This window comes from Opisthorchis viverrini (assembly GCF_000715545.1).
Source record: "Opisthorchis viverrini unplaced genomic scaffold opera_v5_316, whole genome shotgun sequence".
NCBI lineage: Eukaryota > Metazoa > Platyhelminthes > Trematoda > Opisthorchiida > Opisthorchiidae > Opisthorchis > Opisthorchis viverrini.
The window spans coordinates 566,871-585,593 of NW_008751971.1; the positions used below are offsets into that span (position 1 = coordinate 566,871).

General features: G+C 42.7%; 1 protein-coding gene across 1 annotated transcript in view; it reads right to left on the bottom strand.

The window, feature by feature from the left end:
* T265_09886 (hypothetical protein) overlaps positions 1 to 9,203 on the bottom strand; it is a gene marked incomplete at both ends in the record, with an annotated part of 22,844 nt that extends 13,641 nt beyond the window's left edge. The window contains one exon of the mRNA XM_009176096.1: positions 8,671 to 9,203. Within this exon, the coding sequence (XP_009174360.1) occupies positions 8,671 to 9,157 (487 nt within the window). The remainder of the gene's footprint in view (positions 1 to 8,670) is intronic.
* Between the last annotated feature and the right edge of the window lie 9,520 nt (positions 9,204 to 18,723).

An 18,723-nucleotide genomic window follows, 5' to 3' on the forward strand; every position in this document is an offset into this window, starting at 1 on the left:
TAAACATCCTGCAGAATCACAGAACTTAGCTCAATCATGTACATTATTTATTATTAGTTGCTAGTGGTTGGGAAATTTGTAGCATTGAAAATCAAATCTTTCCAGTTTTGACATAATCATTCAAGTAAGCCCATGCTGAATCGGGTACGAATTGGACTCGAATTACGTATTCGACAGCCACGCCGCGGTTTGAAGTTTAGACACCTGACTTGCGATGCAAGCGTGGTGCCACTACTTCGCCAGTGCATGCTGGACGCCTCGGAATTATCACATGTTAACAGACGAACGTGTTCAAATGTGAGCGATATGACTTGTTTGTTTTTCGAGTGAGTGTGCCATTCTCACTCCATCATGAACTTCCACACGTTTTTTGGTCGACGCACTCATTGTCGTCTGCATACTCATGGGCCCTGATCAAATGAAATTGCAAGCAGTTGGCACTGTGGCAGTGTTGCTCATCTATTGTATACTGGAAGTGATCTAACCCAAAAGTCGGAACTCACATACCTATCATTGAGTAATGCAGATTTATTTGCAACAAGGAACACAAAGTTTGAGTCAAATAGCAAATGTGCGCAAGTCTTGTGCGATTCTCAACCGAGCTGAACACGAATTCGGTATTCAACGTACATCGACAAAACAATGAATATTCAGGTGAATATCGGACGTGGAGATTCTCAAAATTCTTCATAAAATGGCCTATTGAGCAATGAGACAGTCATTAATCGATACCGCAAATCGATAAAGTTGGAGTTAATCTGTGGTTCGTTGGAGTCCGATTTCAGGTGTTTACCGAAAAAAGCGGAAGTGAAGCGATGCTGACAGGTGAAATTCAAGAGTACGTTCAATAGCACCAGAGTGAGTTGGCAAGCGACCAACAAAAATCCTAATGGCGTGAACCCACCGAGTTGACAGATAACCGATGTAAGGAAGATGATGGCATACGGAGGATGTAAGTTGCGTGTCCCGAGCGACGTTATCGAACAAGTATTTAGAGTGGCACAGCCCCATCAAGCAACTGGAGTGCTTTTGAATCATCTCTCTGATTGGTGGCATCAGACTATATTCCCACAGAGGCCTGGTGAGAAGTATTCAAAGCCGGAAGAAGGATTCAATTCAATATTAGCGGTCTCACAAAAGGCAGATCATCTTTGCCTACCGAAACCGCGGTGTTTAAGCGAACGCGTTCCCATCTATAAGCATCAAATCAAGCGACCGATCCCACCTGCCTGCACACTGGCGACTACAACAGATGCTCCCTTGACTCTTAGCATTACGCCAAGATGACCACAAACCCGAAAATTGGAATTCTAGTCACATTCCATGAAATAATTGTAACAACTACAAAAGCCAATGCATTCCCGAAAAACGCCCGCCACTAAAATATATCCTCTGATGAGACAAAGTTTACACTGTGAAGACCTTTTTCCCGATTCCATGTTGTAAACATTTTGAGGGTAAGTACATCTTGGAGAGGAGACAAAAATCAATATAATGTGCTAGTTTTTTGTCCAGTTAGATTTGAATGCAATAGCTAAGGAGTGACAATCGGGTGCCCAGAGAAAATATACTGAAGGCCCTGCTTAGCGGTTTATGTTGTTCGTTCATATAATGGGTCCATATGGAGTTAATATTCTGCCTTGATATACACATCGGGACGAACGAAATGGACAGTAATAAAAGCAAGTCAGATTGAATATAGCTTAAAAACAATCGGATAATTGGACTCAATAATTTCAATCCAATTGTTGCAACTTGACAGCAGTCACCAAGCATTCAATCTTGATTCGCATATTTGAAGTGTAGCACGTTTCTCTACGTACTGGAGTAGTATTATCGTGCATTCTTGTTACGAAGTTAGATAGCACAGTTCTTTCGACTAAGCTGTGGTGTTTATTCTTTAATTTCTTCTCTATGTTGATAGCTACAAACTTTTTGGGTTAGTGAAACATTCGTATGGTCGGTATCAACTCATTGAAAGAGCCCCGTCTCCACATCTGAGAAGATTGTGGATAGACCCTTGTCCTAAGGAGCCAAAGATTCAGTCTCTTCTTCACAACATGCTTTCCATCTCTGATGTTTCCAGTCATTGATTGTACAATTCATGGGACTCTAGATAACTTCCATCCACGCATTTCGTGTTATTCTTGTCGACTGAACAAGCCCCCTGATGTCTATTGGCATCACGTGGCTTATCAGAACTTTCCGTGATCAAAGTTCGGATGATTACAAAGCTCTTTCATAGGCTTGTCAAGTCTGATGTGAGTAGTAGGCGTAACAATGTCACGCTGAACCAAAGTGGATTGTTCGATCGATAAACCATTTGATTCATGGATGAGATCATTCAGCATCGTCAACTGACACAGTAACACAACTGTATCCTAGAGTCAACAACAAGTCAGTTTTGTCAGTCAAAGCTCTAACGCTCAGAGTTTCCGATAATAGCTGACGGATCAATGAGTGGCTGTCCACACCGTTAAATGCTTCTATGAAAACAATACAACAGTCGCCGTAAGCGAGTTCCTATCTTCTGTTTCAAGTAGCTTTTGATAGATGGCCTTCGATGTCTGGTATACGAGAAGCTTACTGCGCAATGTCTGGCACCCTCTTCATATTCAGGTTTTTAGTTATTCCCAAACATAGTTCTAATTTTTAAAATCACCCCAACAGAAACGAATGTGTGGGATGGTAACTTTATGCCAGTAAATTTGTCAGCAAAAGCACTTCAAACGCAGACATACAAACCAGGTGGTTCATTGAAGCGGCTGGTGTCGTATTCTCAGGCACTTGAAACAATTGTCATGAAGGTAACAAAAAGAGCACGTATAAAGAATCATATTCGTTATCGATCCCGAAAGAAAAGCGCCATATTTAATAACCCAATCTGTCCTGTGGTTTGATCTAATCGTCTATAAATTCCCTGAATGCCGGATTCATATGACGGTGAGCAAAACGGTTTCCTTGTTTATTATAGGCTGATGAGTACTGACTCAATCGAAACTAGATCGTTCACATGCGGTAGTGTGGGAGCCCTCCGTAAGGTTTCCGGGGAGAATGTGTCTGTCAGTTCTTTTAAGTGGCGCCTCACATTCATTTCCTTTGTGAAGGTTCCTCAGTAGTCATAACAGTTCTGCCATAAATCACGATACCGGTGTCATTAACACACAACTGTTCGTGGGTGGGCTGTGCATTGATCGATTGTGGTCACCAGAATAACCCAGAGGGACGATAAGACACTCGAAACAGGCTCGATAAACTTTCAGAAAATGAACAAAAAACAGGCGGTTTGTAAAAAGTGGAAATGACGTCCAGGCCTTAGTAACAAAGCTGGGGATTATATCAGAGCATGCCATGGATTCAGGCCAAACATCCTCAGTATGATGGACAGCAACTCGCTCCGGACGTTCGAATAATTTACAAGATAAAGTCGTAAAGTCGTGAGCAAAGTCACTATGGAGTCCGTAATTGATAGGGCCACTGAGTGACGGTGGAAAGAAGCAAAATGGGTGTACTTGGGTTTGTTTCCTCATGTAAGCCATTCGTTGGGGTGACTGTTTCCCCTGAGTTTAATCTGATTGGTTTGTTTACACGTTCCCTTGTGAGAGGGTTTCATTTGTCCAGTCATAATCGATTCATAATTCGTCACCATGTCTATATGTTTTACTGTTTAACCTTCTGGTTTGTTTGTTTATCCTATGTTTTGGTCCAGATTCTGGCAATCTTAGTTTTATCCACTGAGTTTTACGCCAGCATCGCCTGGGGTCTCTTCCGCTGTTTCTTGTGCAATTCTGGGGCTGGTGGTTTTGCAGTTCCTTCTTCTTAATGGATTCGTGGACTGGGTCGACCTCCATGGGCTGTTGATGGACCTTCCATAGGATGTCGTTAATCCATTACCTCCATACTGACTTCTGTTTAGGTTAGTATGCGTATTTGTCTCCAAATGATTTCACGTGTTCATGGATCTTCGTGAACCGGGTCACGTGATAACTGGTGGTGCTTCTTAGTGACACCCTAGTGTTTGCGCAATATGGTGAATTTTTGCATTATTGCACTACACTAAATCTTTTATTGTGTAATATTCTCCTCTTGCCATCGACAAAACTTTCCGAAGCAATTTCATGGGTTTGTGAGCTATCGTAACAGTCTTGTGGTCATTTCAGAAATGCTGTCGATTTTTTGGGAATGTACACCATCTGTGTGCTTTTTGTCTAGTTGGACTATTTGATTTTTGCTTTTTCAACGATATTCACATGAAATGTCTAGGATAGCTGTATCTCTGGAATGCTTCGTAAGTTTTTTCTTTCTGATTTTGGATTCCTTGTTGTTGCTCTTTGATTTGGTCCGCGTCAACAGTATCCTAGTAAAGCTTCACAGCAGACTTGATGATTACCGCGGTAGCTTAGAATGTCCTTCATGTAAGTATGTTTTTTGCAGGCTTCGGTTTTCAGTGATCTTACCGGCAGGCTGGTGTTGACAACTTCCAAAAATGTCTGTTTCCGTCAGTTTCTTTTACCACCCTCCAAACCATCGTCGCCAAAAGTTTGTTTAATAATTCATTTGTTTTTGGCAGTAAAAAGTTTGGCGCTCACGTGAGGATTCCATAAATTTTTCTCAACGTCCTGAAGTCATAAAATAGCGATCCCAGTGGCGCTTTCTTCGTTTTTTTCGTAGCATTCTCTAATCAACTCAGGGTAAGTGGTTAGTTAAGTGTGAAACTCTGTCGGTTTTGCAAAAATTCAGCAACAGATAATTTCACGGGATTAAGGTCCACAGTTGTGAACGGTCGGCTCACATCGAGTGATTCGTATGCTCTCCAGTTAATCAAAAAATTGTAATAGTACTCTTTTATCCAGTATTTTTCTCCTGTGATTGTTTGCAGGTCGTGAGGTCTTTTGAGGTTTGTGTTGAGTTTGTTCTCAGTTTGATTGACCTGTTCATTTTCTGAACGGTACTATCCAGTAGCATCTTTGAGTAGGGCTTCTGCTTTGTTCCCGCTGTTCGATTTGGCCACGATTACCGCCAAACTTCCTTTACCTGCTAACAGAATGATGACAACTCGTCTTTCTTTAGGTTTTCCACCACCTCGTCTTTACTAGAAAAAGGCCAAGTGTTTTCCATAGCTTGTATTACCTGGAACCATGTTATGGCGGAATTGTTATTAAGTATTCAACGGAGTTCAGTAGATTTCACTACCGCTTCTAAGGTGACAATGTATTCCATATTAGTGGCTTCCTCGAAAATGAAGAGCTCCGCTAGGGACGTTCTGTTTCATACATCTCATTTGTCTGATGAAACGATTGTTGATTCTTCCTTCTTCGTCTTCGTGGTTCTTCTTTAGTCCTGAGAGTGTTATCAAGGCCGTGCAGTTCCCAGGCAGACGTTCTGATCGGTACCATTTCCTCGTTGGTTGTCAACACCCGCAATCTCTACTCTGACTATCTGCTGAGGGTCTATTTTAGTCAATATCTGGGTCCGTGGATGACTTAGTTTTAATCCTTACATGACGCTACTTGGAAGAATGCAGTTAAGATGAAAGTAATGGAAAAAATGTAGCCGTTGTGGCCCGTCGATGGGTCACAGTCCACCGGCAAACTGTTTTGACGGCAAAACGTTCGAACTTTTTGGCAGTATCGGAATCTCGTTAGCTCGGGCGCGTTAAATGTCTACTAACTGAGTTATTAATAATCCGTTCCCGAGTTTGGAAAGTTAAAAATGCAAATGTCGCACAAAACTGTTGGAAACAGAGCGGTGGAGCTTGAAATTTTGCAAGGCTTGAATCTACGAAGAAAAATGAAACCTAGGTTTTCTTCCAAGGATTGTGAGTTGATGTTATGTACTGGTTTCAGTAAGTGTTCTTGAGGAATTCCACTAATTAGGACTGATGATAGTGTGGGTTAAATTTAGAACAATAAAAAGTGGGTAAGAGATCTTGAAGGAAATACGAAAAACACAAACGATAGGGATATGCCATTCACTCGTTCGTTCAGCTGTAAAACGCTTTCGGTACCTAGCTGCCTGCATGACTTCATCGTCTTCTAAACTGAAGTTCTGTAGTTTGCGTAGAAATCGACCTGCATTTTTGATTGTGTGTTCCGATCCGGATCGTTTGATGTCACATCACTGTTCACTTCAATCAACCACAACCTCGCCAGGAAAGCCATAGTATAACTGTTTTAGAATAATCCAAACAAGACAGAAGCCATGGAACCTGAAAGTCTATGCAAACTGTTGGATACATACTTTACCTTCGATGGACAAATGTATCAACAGCTGAAACTAACTCCAACGGGATCCTCAATATCAGTATTTATTGCTGAGGCGGTAATGCAAAGGTAAGAGCGTGCAATGCTGTCGATCATCAATCCAAAGCAGCGGATCCGCTAAGTGGACGACACCTTTGTCATCATGAGACGGGATTCAGTACACGACGCACATGAACTGCTCAACACAACGTTTGAAGATATCAAGTTTACAATCGAACTGGAAAGAAACAATCGGCTACCATTCTTGGACGTCTTAGTGAACAGAAAGGTGGACGGGACTCTGGAAACCTGCGTACACCGCAAAGAGACTCATACGGACCAAATACTGAACTACAACAGCAATCATCCAGTAAACCACAAAAAGAGCTGCGTCCAAACCTTGTTCAAGAGGGCGGAGACACACTGCAGCACCACAGAACTACGGAAGAAGGAGGAAAACCATCTATACAGAATGTTCCAGAAGAATGGATATCCAAGGAGTTTTATCAAGAGAAGCTTGAAGAAGAAGAAGACATCTCAACAACAGCCACAGCAAGAACAAGCCACCAGACGGGTAGTCCTACCTTACATCAAGAATATATCAGAACTCGCAACCAGATTATTGGCGCAAAAAGGAATCTTCGTGGCCCACAAACCGAGTGCTACTCTAAGGAAATTAATCTCTAGACCGAAGGACAACCGGGACAAAACCAAGAGGAACAATGTGATATACCAAATCGACTGCAACGACTGCAACAAATTCTACGTTGGACAAACTGGGAGAAAATTATGTACACGAATAAAGGAACACAACGCGGCTGTCAGGAGGCATGACCCCCTGTCCTTGATATCCATACACGAGGACCAGGAAGGCCACAAATTCAACATGGAAAACGCGAAAATTTTGGCATACGGAGACACGCGACACGGAAGAGAATTTCTGGAAGCATGGTACTCTACGACAGGTTCAATAAACCGGTGCATCGAACTGGATCCAATTTACGCACCTCTACGCGCGAGAGATCAACATCGCAACCGAAACACTCAAGGAGGACCGAATAATGGATTCACAAACGAAGAAACAAGGAACTCCTCGGAGTCAAATCAATAAAGGTCACAAGCCGGAACTAGGAAGGACAAAGGTCACTCCAACCTGGACCAGATTACGACGGCGAAGGATGCCAAGTTCAAAGGTCACATGAGCGTCGGCGAATGAGCACACAGGATAAAAGAACAACCAATGGAACCGCCCGACAGAATAACTAATCGCGGTCAAAGGTGATCCCCGGCTACAAGCACGTATATCAACACACACGTAACACTACTGAACGCACAACCACTTACCCACCGCTACGCAAAACTACGCACTGATGATGTCACCTCGATTGGTGATGAAACGTTTGCAACCAAATTGCCCAGCTCAGCGAACAAGCCAACGACCATCTACGCTACCTGAGCTACCGACATTCTCCTCTGTAGAAAAGTTTACAGTTTGTTTGTCCCATTACGACACAGCAAACATACTCAGATTGATAGTGATCTGACAGCCTGGATGAATTTATTGGTCAATTCAGTTTGTTACCCGTCAACACGCTACTACACTGATGGAGTGTCTGACCAATGAACTGCTTCCACTTGAAGAGCAGAATAATCTTCCGATGAGGGCGTAGGTTGCAGATCCAAGGATATTTCCCTTTTAGGTTATTTTCATTGGTAGGTGAGGGAAACAAAAACGGAATGATAATATTTTCTTCAGTGTCAATGGAAGATACGTAAAAACCAGTGCAGTACCCTCCCATTCCCTGGTCAGCGGGTAATCTGGCTATGTTTCAGTTCATTGACAATTTCACTCCTAACGGAAGTACCATCTTTGTGTATTGATACAGTAATACGAAGCCAAATTATCAGCTGATCAAGACACATAACACAAGAATCATCCTAAATAGATTTGCAAAATTTACTGTTTTAATTAATCTATAGATTTTCTGATGAGCTAACTGCTACTGTCCAGCTTCTTTGGTTGAAACAGGGGAACAAAGCTTGCCCCATACCCTGCTTAGTGTGACCAACCAAACCATTACCGGAAGTTGTGATTTCCCGTGTTTGCAAATCTTCTGCTCCCTGTGTGAACTGCAGTGATTGGGACAGACAACAGTAAACCCTACGAGTAGTTTTGTAAAAATACAAAACATACCATTCTGCACGGAACGCTTCACTCATAAGCTAATGGAACTCCTGAACAGTCCCACCAGGCAGGTGCATTCTGAGTTTTCGTCAACCTTATTTTCCAACCAATCAAAACAAAGGGCAGCAAACATCCTAAATCTGCCGATTGTCACCAAACTTTTTCGAAAATTCCACTACTTTAATTTTTACTCATAGACGGCTTATTTCATCTCTTTGTCATTGAAATAGGTACTTCACTTACCTTTTAGTATTCTGAACAGCTTACTCCAACTCTCTTCGTCCGATGACCAGTGATCTTCGGATGATCCGTTGAAAGTAATTGCGTCATGCTTGAGAACGCTGGTGTCGAAACGAAAGTGGCCCTTAGGTTCTCCTAGAAATACTAGGAGGAAGCGAGCCGACCAGGATGGACGCATGGTGAAAAATACGAGAAGTCGAGGATAGATGCTGTCCAAACATGACACATGATGACCTGATAAAACAATAACTGCGTATTCGGAGTACTGCAGAAAGCGTTCTTGGAAAGCGTCGAACGACGAATGTATGTATGCTTCCCCACGTGCTCGGGGCCAAAATGAAAAACGCAACAGTTTCGTGCGAATCCGACTGCACAGTACGTCCGCAAATTTGTCCGCTTGTTCATCTGCACACTGATCCACAGGGAGATTCTCAGGTAGCAGGGTCCAAGGGGTAAGAATGGATACTTTGAAGCCAGTACGCTTTGCCATCTGTTGGTTAGTTTGAGCGAAAAATTGTTTCGAAAGTGCCTATCAATTGATAAACTTGAAAATGACAGAACTGCCTTGGATGCAAAAGGTGGAATTAAATAGTCACGCAAGTGTTGTCTGTCAGGCTGCCCACGAAGTCCCCGATTGGTTCAGGCCGCAAGCGTGCTTGGTGCATACACCCCGTGCTGCAAATCGATTATGTAATTTAGCGGCTACTGGCAAGGTCATAAAAGTTTGCCCCCCATTGGTTAACAGACCTCCGGCCTGTTGCGTAGCAGGAAATCAAGGAGACTTTTTTTTACGAAATTTAAGTACTAACTGGTAAAACCCGATTTTCCACTAGATAATTTAGAGATTCATGCTACCGAAATTGATTTAAAACAAGTATTTAGGAAGGAAAATTGAAACAGTTTGAAATAATCTACTGCGTTTTTGATAGCCTAGCTGAACTTGAGAGAGCTTTGAAAGTTGAGTGATGCGTTTGACACCATTTATCAGTTTCTGCGTAATAGAATTTCGAGGGGAAATATCCCTCCAGTCATTTCACGCATTCAAAAGAAATCCTATGGCCTTTTTCCTTCGTCTTGTCTTGATATTTCCTGTGTAAATCACATCGTCTGAGGAAAAACCATAATAATGTTGATAATAATATATATATATATATAATATATAATCATAATAATGCTGATTTCGCGAGAGTGAAAAATATTCAGTTATTTTCAACATGGGCGTGCGATTTGGTGCCAATATTCACATCACTTTTTTGCGCGCCAGGATTTGGTCAGCCAGGATAGGCGTATTTCTCTACAAAAATCTTTCGTATTAGTTAGCTGAGTGTGTTCCTGGTCACTAATTTGTTCACTGAGCTGTTCCGTTTGATAGCAAGCATTTCTGGACCAGTTAGTGCTTTTGGATGAAATTGTGCTGTGCGTGGCATTATCACCTAAAGCGGACTGACGATATCACTTCGGCTGGTACCGAGACGTTTCCAGCTCAATCGCCCAGCTGAGCAAAGAAATCAGTGGCTATCATCATTGTACTTTAAACAATTGGAAACTGTAAACCGTCACTGTAGATTCGTATGATGTACTCTGCGGGAGCACTGAGGTAAATGCCCGAGCCGCGATATCAATGTACATATAAATCGTTCCAAAATGCAGAACTAAGGTTGCTCATACGTTGTTCAGAGAACATTTTGCACGCAAGTTACAACAGTCAAGAAGACAGAAGTAACCAGTGCAGACTGCTCAAAAACGTTGTGAACGTTCATCGAGTATAGTTAAGGACTCAGCGTGACGTGAAATGTACGAACATTGTGTAATACATGTTATGGAGCGTTCGTTTTCGTCGTTGGTTGTTAGCGGCACATTAGATAGAGCTGTTCTCTGCAAACTGGTATAGAATGTTTTGAGGTCGTCGACAGTGGGAGAAACAGAAGTTGCAAGAGCAGGAACGCTGACTTACTGTAAGTTAACTACTTCTCGATGATAGGCCAATAGTCATCCGATCACCCTGTTGTCCACAGACGTACCATTTCGTAAACTACAAGAACCAACTGTGGGTCGTCAGTCCTGGTGATTGGAGTGGCTTTCTGACCTCGATTCAGTTGGAAGAACATTCCATGCAGTTGTTGGCGAAATGATGGAAGGTGATGCTTCAAGATGAAAGTCTACCTCTCCGTGCAGTTTTGCATCTCTTACATGAGGCCACGAGAAACTGACAAGGTTTATCTTGCAAAACTTTCGCTGTGACAGGCACTACAAAGTAAACGAGAATAAAATAGCTAGCTGACAAGGTATTCAATCATTTTTGAAGGGCATTTGACAGATGTTCTCCACGATTTTCATGACCTCCATTGAGGAAAAAAAAATGCTAAATGCCCAAGGGATAAGGTGATATTCGATTCCAAAAGGCTCAGTTGCCAGGGGCTTTTTCCCCATGTGGATTCACCAGGTAGGTCCGGAGGGACCGTGTGTTTACCACTCGCAACCCACCTCCCAAAGGATTACGCGGCTGACAAAAGGAATGCAGCTCATTGTTGAACATATTTATAACCAGCTGACAATTTAATTAAACGCTCGATCAACGGCTGGTGAGCAGACGAAATAACTTCCCAAAATTGACATCAGTCCTGCAGGATGATCTGATATGTATCATTCCATAGAATGGAATTCCACCAACTCGTAGAGGTGTGGTGAGGTTAGTTCAAGTTGCCACACCTTCTCGAATTTCGAGAACCGATAGAAAATTCCCTTGCATTTTCAAGTGTGCAGCTTCAAATTAAAAAATACGAAGAAACTTTTCTACAAAAATTTGAATTTGAAGCTTCAGTTTATTCAATACCCGGTCAAACGACGTTGCAAAAATTGTTCCCATTTCAGCCAGTAAGCCAACACGAGTTTTTGCCGCAAGTATCATAATGACAATATAAACAAAACATTGTGGACTGTGTCATTTTCCTCCTGTTTCGAGTCACATGAAAATCGTGAAGTGGAATATTCGTCGTTCCCATGATTCCAGGCAGCTCTGCTGACCCACGATCAGCTGAATTTCCCGGCCAAGATCCAATCATGTGCTCCAGCTAATGCAGGCCATACATACCCAGCCGGTAAGTCGCTATCAGCCACTTGGTTCGACCTCCTGATTGGTACCATTTAAGCCATTGCTGGACTTTAATCGTGAACGAAACCGACACATACCCACAATGTGGTAAGTGGATTAGAAGGTTAACGAAAAAACTAATAGCCGAACCATAAAAATGAGTGGGTGGTCAACAGGCAGTTTTTTGTGTGGTATGGGTGCGCTTGGCAGGATGCATTGACACTGCTGTTTTACATGAGGCTTAAATTTGCTTTTGTCTGATTCTGAATGCCTCTTCGGGGATGACAGAGACTAGCTCACCAGGTAACGCGTTGCGAGATGGCCCAAGTGGTTAGAGCGCGAATTTACTGACCGCAAGGTCCGTGGTTCGAATCCGACCTCCGCCACTCGACTCCCCCTGTCTAGGCTTGGGCAACCTGGCAGTATCCTAGCCCTCGTGCTTCCTTCGGGTGGCATGGCAGCTAGGCACCGGAAGGGTGCTACAGCTGAACGCTGTGGTAACGCGTTGCACATTTTGCGAAAAATTTCCGAGTTTCAACCAGGGCAAATACCATCCGAGGTTGAGAACGAAGACGTTCAAGCTTCTAGATACCAGAATAACAGTGCTGGAGCTAGCGAACAACTGTTGCTTCACGTGTGTTCCTCAGGCACGGTACAACACTTTGTGTATGAGTGCGTTAAGAATGGCTACCACATGGATATATAATACTACAAAGTGCCATTCTGATGATTCCTCGGGAGCTTGTAACATTCCCAACGTTCTTTACTTTTCAGCGCTTAGGTTTTCCACACCATCTGTGCATACTTCAACTGTGGTACCAGCTGGATGCTAGGAATGCCAGCGAATTCCTAAAATAACCACGGTAAATCTCCAGGAACACGAAATTCCGACATACTAATTTTTTAGGCCTCAGATGCTTCACGAAGCAGTAGGAATCAACCTGTGTGCCTATGCTTGGCTCATTTCCGACAGTGCAGTCTTGAAGAAAGTGTTGATCTAGTGTGTCTGGGGAGGTTTTCACATAGCGAATTACATGGGGGAGACTATGTCTTAGACACTGATCGAGGGCGGCAAATTCGAATAAGACCGGAGCTTGGTAGTACACTTCATACCATCTACAGTTTGTAAGATGACTGTTAATTCCTCGGTGTATGAAGAATAACAAAACAACCGTACAAAATATCGCTAAAATCAGAAAGAATTTATTACACACTTGGCAAAATGTGAGGATGGTGATCCAGAACGTAAAGCATGGTCTTAATTTCACCGCGGTTTTTACATTTTTTAGGCCCGGTCAGTTGCTTTTAGAAGTTTGGTTCCACTCATCACAGGCCCATAGCAGATTATTCAGACGCCACCCTTACTAGCAGAATCCGTGCTGATTATGGGGAAAAACTGTACGTCTCATGTGGGTCCAACAAGGCAAAAGCCATGGTGTATTCCGTAGTCTTCAATACAACTGCAAATGGCGTGATAGATTGCATGTTCTGGAGCACTGTACCACTTCCAGGGACGTACTTTTTTCGAAAACTATCCGAAATGAATGCAACTTCTTGAATATTACAAGGTAATGGTGAATATCTCGCGAAAGAATTCGACGCGGTCATACACAGTAGAGTATTACATATGGAGAAAGTGCTAATGGATCCTGAACTGCAGGTTGATAATAATACATAAAATTAATACGCTGGTATGAAAACGTAAGACATTCACATAATGAGACACCAGGGCTGTTTCTCCTCGAACTTAATCATTCAGGCTAAAGTTCCTGCAGCGTTTTCGAGGCTGGTTACACCGATACCTGGCTGGATTGTTGCGGGATCCCGGTTCGATCATATAAACACAACCAATTTGTCATCCAGGGCGTAAAATAAATCCTAAATTTTATTAAAGGAAATTATTCACAAGGTTGCTGAACACTCTTCGGCAGCCCAAGACGGGTTTGGTCCTTCTTGGGGCTCATCAGCCCGATTCGGGTTCACATAGAACATAAGATTGACGGAAACTCGGGGACTGCGCCTACCTGATGAGTCTCAAGAAGACAGAAACCGGTCGTGGGCTGTCGGAGAGTTTTCAGCAACTTTGTGAATAGATTTCTTTATGGGAATATACTGCAATATCTCGAATGTCGTGCCGACTGAAACATGAGGCGGTCTGTCTACAGCACATTCAATTGTAGAATATCTTAAACGAGAGATTCAGTTGAGTTTATTGTGAAAACCAAATTGATTTGCAAATGAATATATTTAACGAAATCCTAAATTTTTTCACCCAAATAATATGACCCGAGACAAACATGCTGGGAGCCCACAATGTACGTTTCCGGGGAAGAACTACGCATGAATCACCCGACCATTGTATCCTGTTCCGTGTAACTGGTCGCAGGCATATATGCTGGGCTGTCCTAGCCCCGCTAAATGATACATTGTCTATCAATAGCCTTCTTAAGCAGACAGCATGGGGTTGCAACAACGATGGCGGGAAAATGTGAATCGCTTGTTCGGACAGACGTCATCACAAACCAAGCGTTACTTAACAGAACTTTTGTTCGCTAGCGATTAAACCTTACAAAACGTACACACTAGTTTTGATATCTAAACGAGAATATTTCGGACATTTATGAGGCTGCGGCCGCGCAAATGTTTACCCAGCCTTTGTAGACAAGCCGTCATTTTTGCCAGTGCCATGCTTTATTTTTTACAACCCACCTTACTCTGTTTTCTCCTATCCATTGGGGATCGCGTCACCATTTCACGTGCATCATGGACCTATATGTATCGCTTATATTAAACTTATATTAAAAGTAAAGTCCTATTCACAAAGTTTCTCTAGTCTACATTTCCGGCCGCCCGCTGACAGCACGTGACTCGGTTTTGCAAAGATTGATTTTTTACACATCTTAATCTCCATCACTAGAGGTGCGAACTTCGAAACTTTTCCAGTCGGAGTTTGCCAGTGGCTTTCTAATTTATAATAACACTCCTTCAGTTTCTTCAAAGTTATTTAGGAACGATACTGTTGTACATATGTACAGTTAACAGTCGAAAGTTTAGGGAATATATTTGTGAATTAAATCACGCACAATATTAATTGCAACGCATTGAATAAAAACTTGACCTCAAAATGAACCGCACTGGTATTGAAGTTTTATTCCGCGCTTATGCCTTATTTTAGCCTGCCTGCTGCGCGTGTTTTCTACTGTAGCTTCTTTCATACCACGAGAATCGGTTGGAAACACTTGGTATCAAGTATCACTCCTTCTGTTGACTTTTGACGTATGTGGGGGGTCATTCCGACATTGGATAGCGCGCCTACTTATGTGATTTCTCGTTAGGATTGGAAGAGCAACCGTAATTCGAAAATGCTAGTGAAACTTGGCAGCTTTATAACTGCAACCTTGGGTGTAAGGGCCCCTCTAAATAATTACTAGAAATGTTATGCTCAACTCCGTCACTTTCCAATGATGAATGAAAAAAGTTTGTAATATCCTCAGTGAATCTTTAATCATTTTGGTCAAATTGCAGTTCCACTGAATCATTTTTTCGTTACAATATTTGCTTGTACTGACCAGAAATGTAGCGTGATTGGTTTGGAATCCCTTTATCAAAGCGGGAACATGCTGTCGAGTAACCACTAAGTGTGAGATCGCGCCGGACGATTTCGGTATAACTGAAATCCACAATGTAGCCGGTTTCATTGTTCGCAGCTAAATGTTGCTAACGACTAGATTAGTCCACCGGAGGGTTCTTGTAAAAGTGTGATGCCTGTGGGGAAAATATACGACTGGGGAAGACGTCCAAATGGATCATCCGTGGATGTCTCTCTCAGCATAACCAAGTCATGAAATTTGACATCAGTATTCATCCTTGTTATCGTATTTTGTAACGAAGTGAATAAGACTGACCTGTAGTGAGTGCTTACCAAGAGCACCACATTTGAGCGTGAGGCGTGCATTCATCTCCGCTAAACGCACTAGGCGCATTAGATGGTCTTTTGAGGTGTAGGCCTAAGGAAGGCCAGTTCAAATGCAGAACTAGCTGGCGTTTACCGATGATATGCTACAGCGCGTAGACATTTTTGTCACACCCGGAGAACTGGTAGATAGTGGCTACTGCTTAGCTTTAAATACTCGCATCGTGGGTGGGTATTGAGAAGAAGCCAACTGTATATTTCCTTCTGAATGCGAATCTAGTCTCGGCTGATGACCCTAGAATTGAGCTACCAGTGTTCTCGTTCTCTTTTTTTATGATTATCACCCTTCGGATTAGGTAATGGTGGTGGTTTCAAATAAGGGTGAAATGACTGTACAGTGCTCCTTGGCTTTCCTGAAGAGGTAAGCCTTACGTGACGGGATCACCACCTGACACGGTCTTGATAATGACAACTCGAAAAGGTTGTCTAATAGTCTCAGCAAACACAAGATAGCTTGGCGAGTCCTGTTGTTGTGTTACTTTTGTGGCGACGTCAATTTGCAACCCCAAGATTTCATAAGCACATTGTTGCGATTCTAGAAAACCTGTTTATCCAGGTTCGCGTGCATGGGTAGTCTGTGCGCGATTAATGTGGATTTTCTGTGATCACTCGTCGCTGTCAGCATTCGAGGACACGACCAAAGGCAGTGCATACCCGGCAGATCCAAAGGACAAACGTATTACACATATATATACATATTTATATATATATATATAATCTTTACCATTTAGGGTGCCAGTTAAAAGAAACAGTCGTTACCTGCTGTGAACATACTGCGACACTAAACAGTTTTATGGCATCCACGCATGCACAAAGCGTCCTGTAAGTAAGTCACAAAGGTAGCGCTCTGTAAACATGGGAGCCAGAGGACGGCATTCTAGTTTGCAATCCAAAAATTCACTCACTCTCTTGAAAAAACCTTTTGTTTCCAGTGGCTTACACGGGTTCTTTTGGCAGCATAGCTCTCAGCTGCCTTCAACATGCCAATTTTAACCAGTTTCATTGACTCGCCGAATAAATTATCGGTAGTGCGTGTGTTACTGATCGTTTGGAGCGTAAAATTGAGAATTCTCATGGAATGTAACCAGGTGGAACACGAAACCAAGTTGAATCACACCTGGTTACCCTGGCAACCAATCCGGAAACAGGGTATTGTTACAGCTCCCCCAGGTGAATTATCTGCAGTCGCGGTGACACCTGCTAAATCAAAAGCCTTCATGATCCGTACTTGTGGGCAATTAAACCATAGTATCGATTGCGACTTCTCTGAAGTTGCGGATGCTGAAAACACCGAATGGATCAGTTTAACCAGTGGACTCATCAGGTAGACGTGACCGGTCAGCTGGGCAATCCAATTCCGTGGAACTTCTGGCGATGTAAGAGTGGATAAACGAAGTTCTGGAGAGTTCGAGACAGTTTAAAAACATTAATTAGGTTGGACGAACCCCACACCCGGAATCTGAAAGTGTAATCAATGCAAGAGCTTCTGTGGATTTCTTGAACTTGTCAGGAGCTGAACGTTTCAACGGTGGCCATGTTTTACTTCAAGGTATGCCTCATCCCTAATCATGTACGGCGGATGCTTCGTTTGTGGCAACGCAGATTTTCTTGTCCAAGTGATAGATGTCAATGAGACACCATGGTGTAATCACGAGGTGAGGTTTTTTGGCACAGTTCCGTAATGAAGTGAAATGAACGGTCCCAAGTAGAAAACAATGGACAAATGGGCTGTCCTAAAGTTCATTCTTAACTTACAGCCGCAGGACTTCAGTATGACATAGGGTTTCCGGTGACAAAGGGTTGGATTACGTAGGCTTCACCCGTGACCAAACCTTAGAATATCTTCAAGCGCCTGCACAAAACCTGGCGTAGATGACAGGAAATTCTCGGATAGGGTTGAAAACCTGGCTTGCGTCCAACGGCGGTGGAACCTCTATCCGTCTTGGTGATTCAGCCGGTAACCCTAGAGGAACGAGCTCTAGTACTGCCCTCTAGAACTGCATAATCATTCGCCCAATGCACCTGTTATATACTCTCGATAGGAAGGGTAGGAAGGGATTTTTTTCAGGACTAGCGTTCCTTTGGTGATGAAGGAGGATCACAGAATTGTTGTCCCAAACGCACCTTGCGAAAATCCGGGAGTAAAAAAACCGCCAATACGCTAATTTGCGATTTTCACAAACCAAGAATCTTCTCCACTGTCATGGTAACCGGACCGACTGGTTGTCGCCGATGGAGTTTTATGGATACGTATTGTGCCTCATGCAGCCATATTGAAGATGGGCGCAACAGCTTGCCTCCTGTATAGTTGTTTTCTAGGTAAAATGAAACAGTCATCCGATTAGAACACATCTTTTTGAAGGTAGTCCGGATTCACAGACAACAGTTCATTCGTCTGCAAATTTATTTGGCTCTGACAGGGAACTCGGTTGAGTTCCACCGAAAAATATCATTCACAATAATCTTTAAACGGATGTGCTGAAAGAAGGCCGCCTCGTGTATCATATGAAACGATATTTGAGATGTCAGTTGGGTCCTTCTTCAAGACTAATTCATATCGTAAGTCATTTGTCACTGAATTAAGTGTGAACTTTGCGTTCAAGTAGGGACGCGGTTGATAGAGACTGGACCCATTTAATGAACCCGAAGAACTAGCGAAAATCATAATGCTTTGTCCAGAATCATCGTATGGGTAGTATCGAAAATTCCATTCAGTTTCTATGAAACTGGTTAAGGGTATTGACATTGAACAATTTATATCCCAGCCAAACAACGGTGATCTCATGTACTTCGATTCCTTTAGGCTCAAATACACCACAGGTACTGTCGTTTGAAAAAATTTTCCCAAAGTCTAGGCCATTTTATCCTGATGTTGTAAAAAACAAGCGATTTATCTCAATTTGATCAACGTTGAAACAAAATGGAATTCAACAAATACACTCATCTGCAGAGAAATTATATTTCCATGTCATAAACGAGAGATTCAGATGGG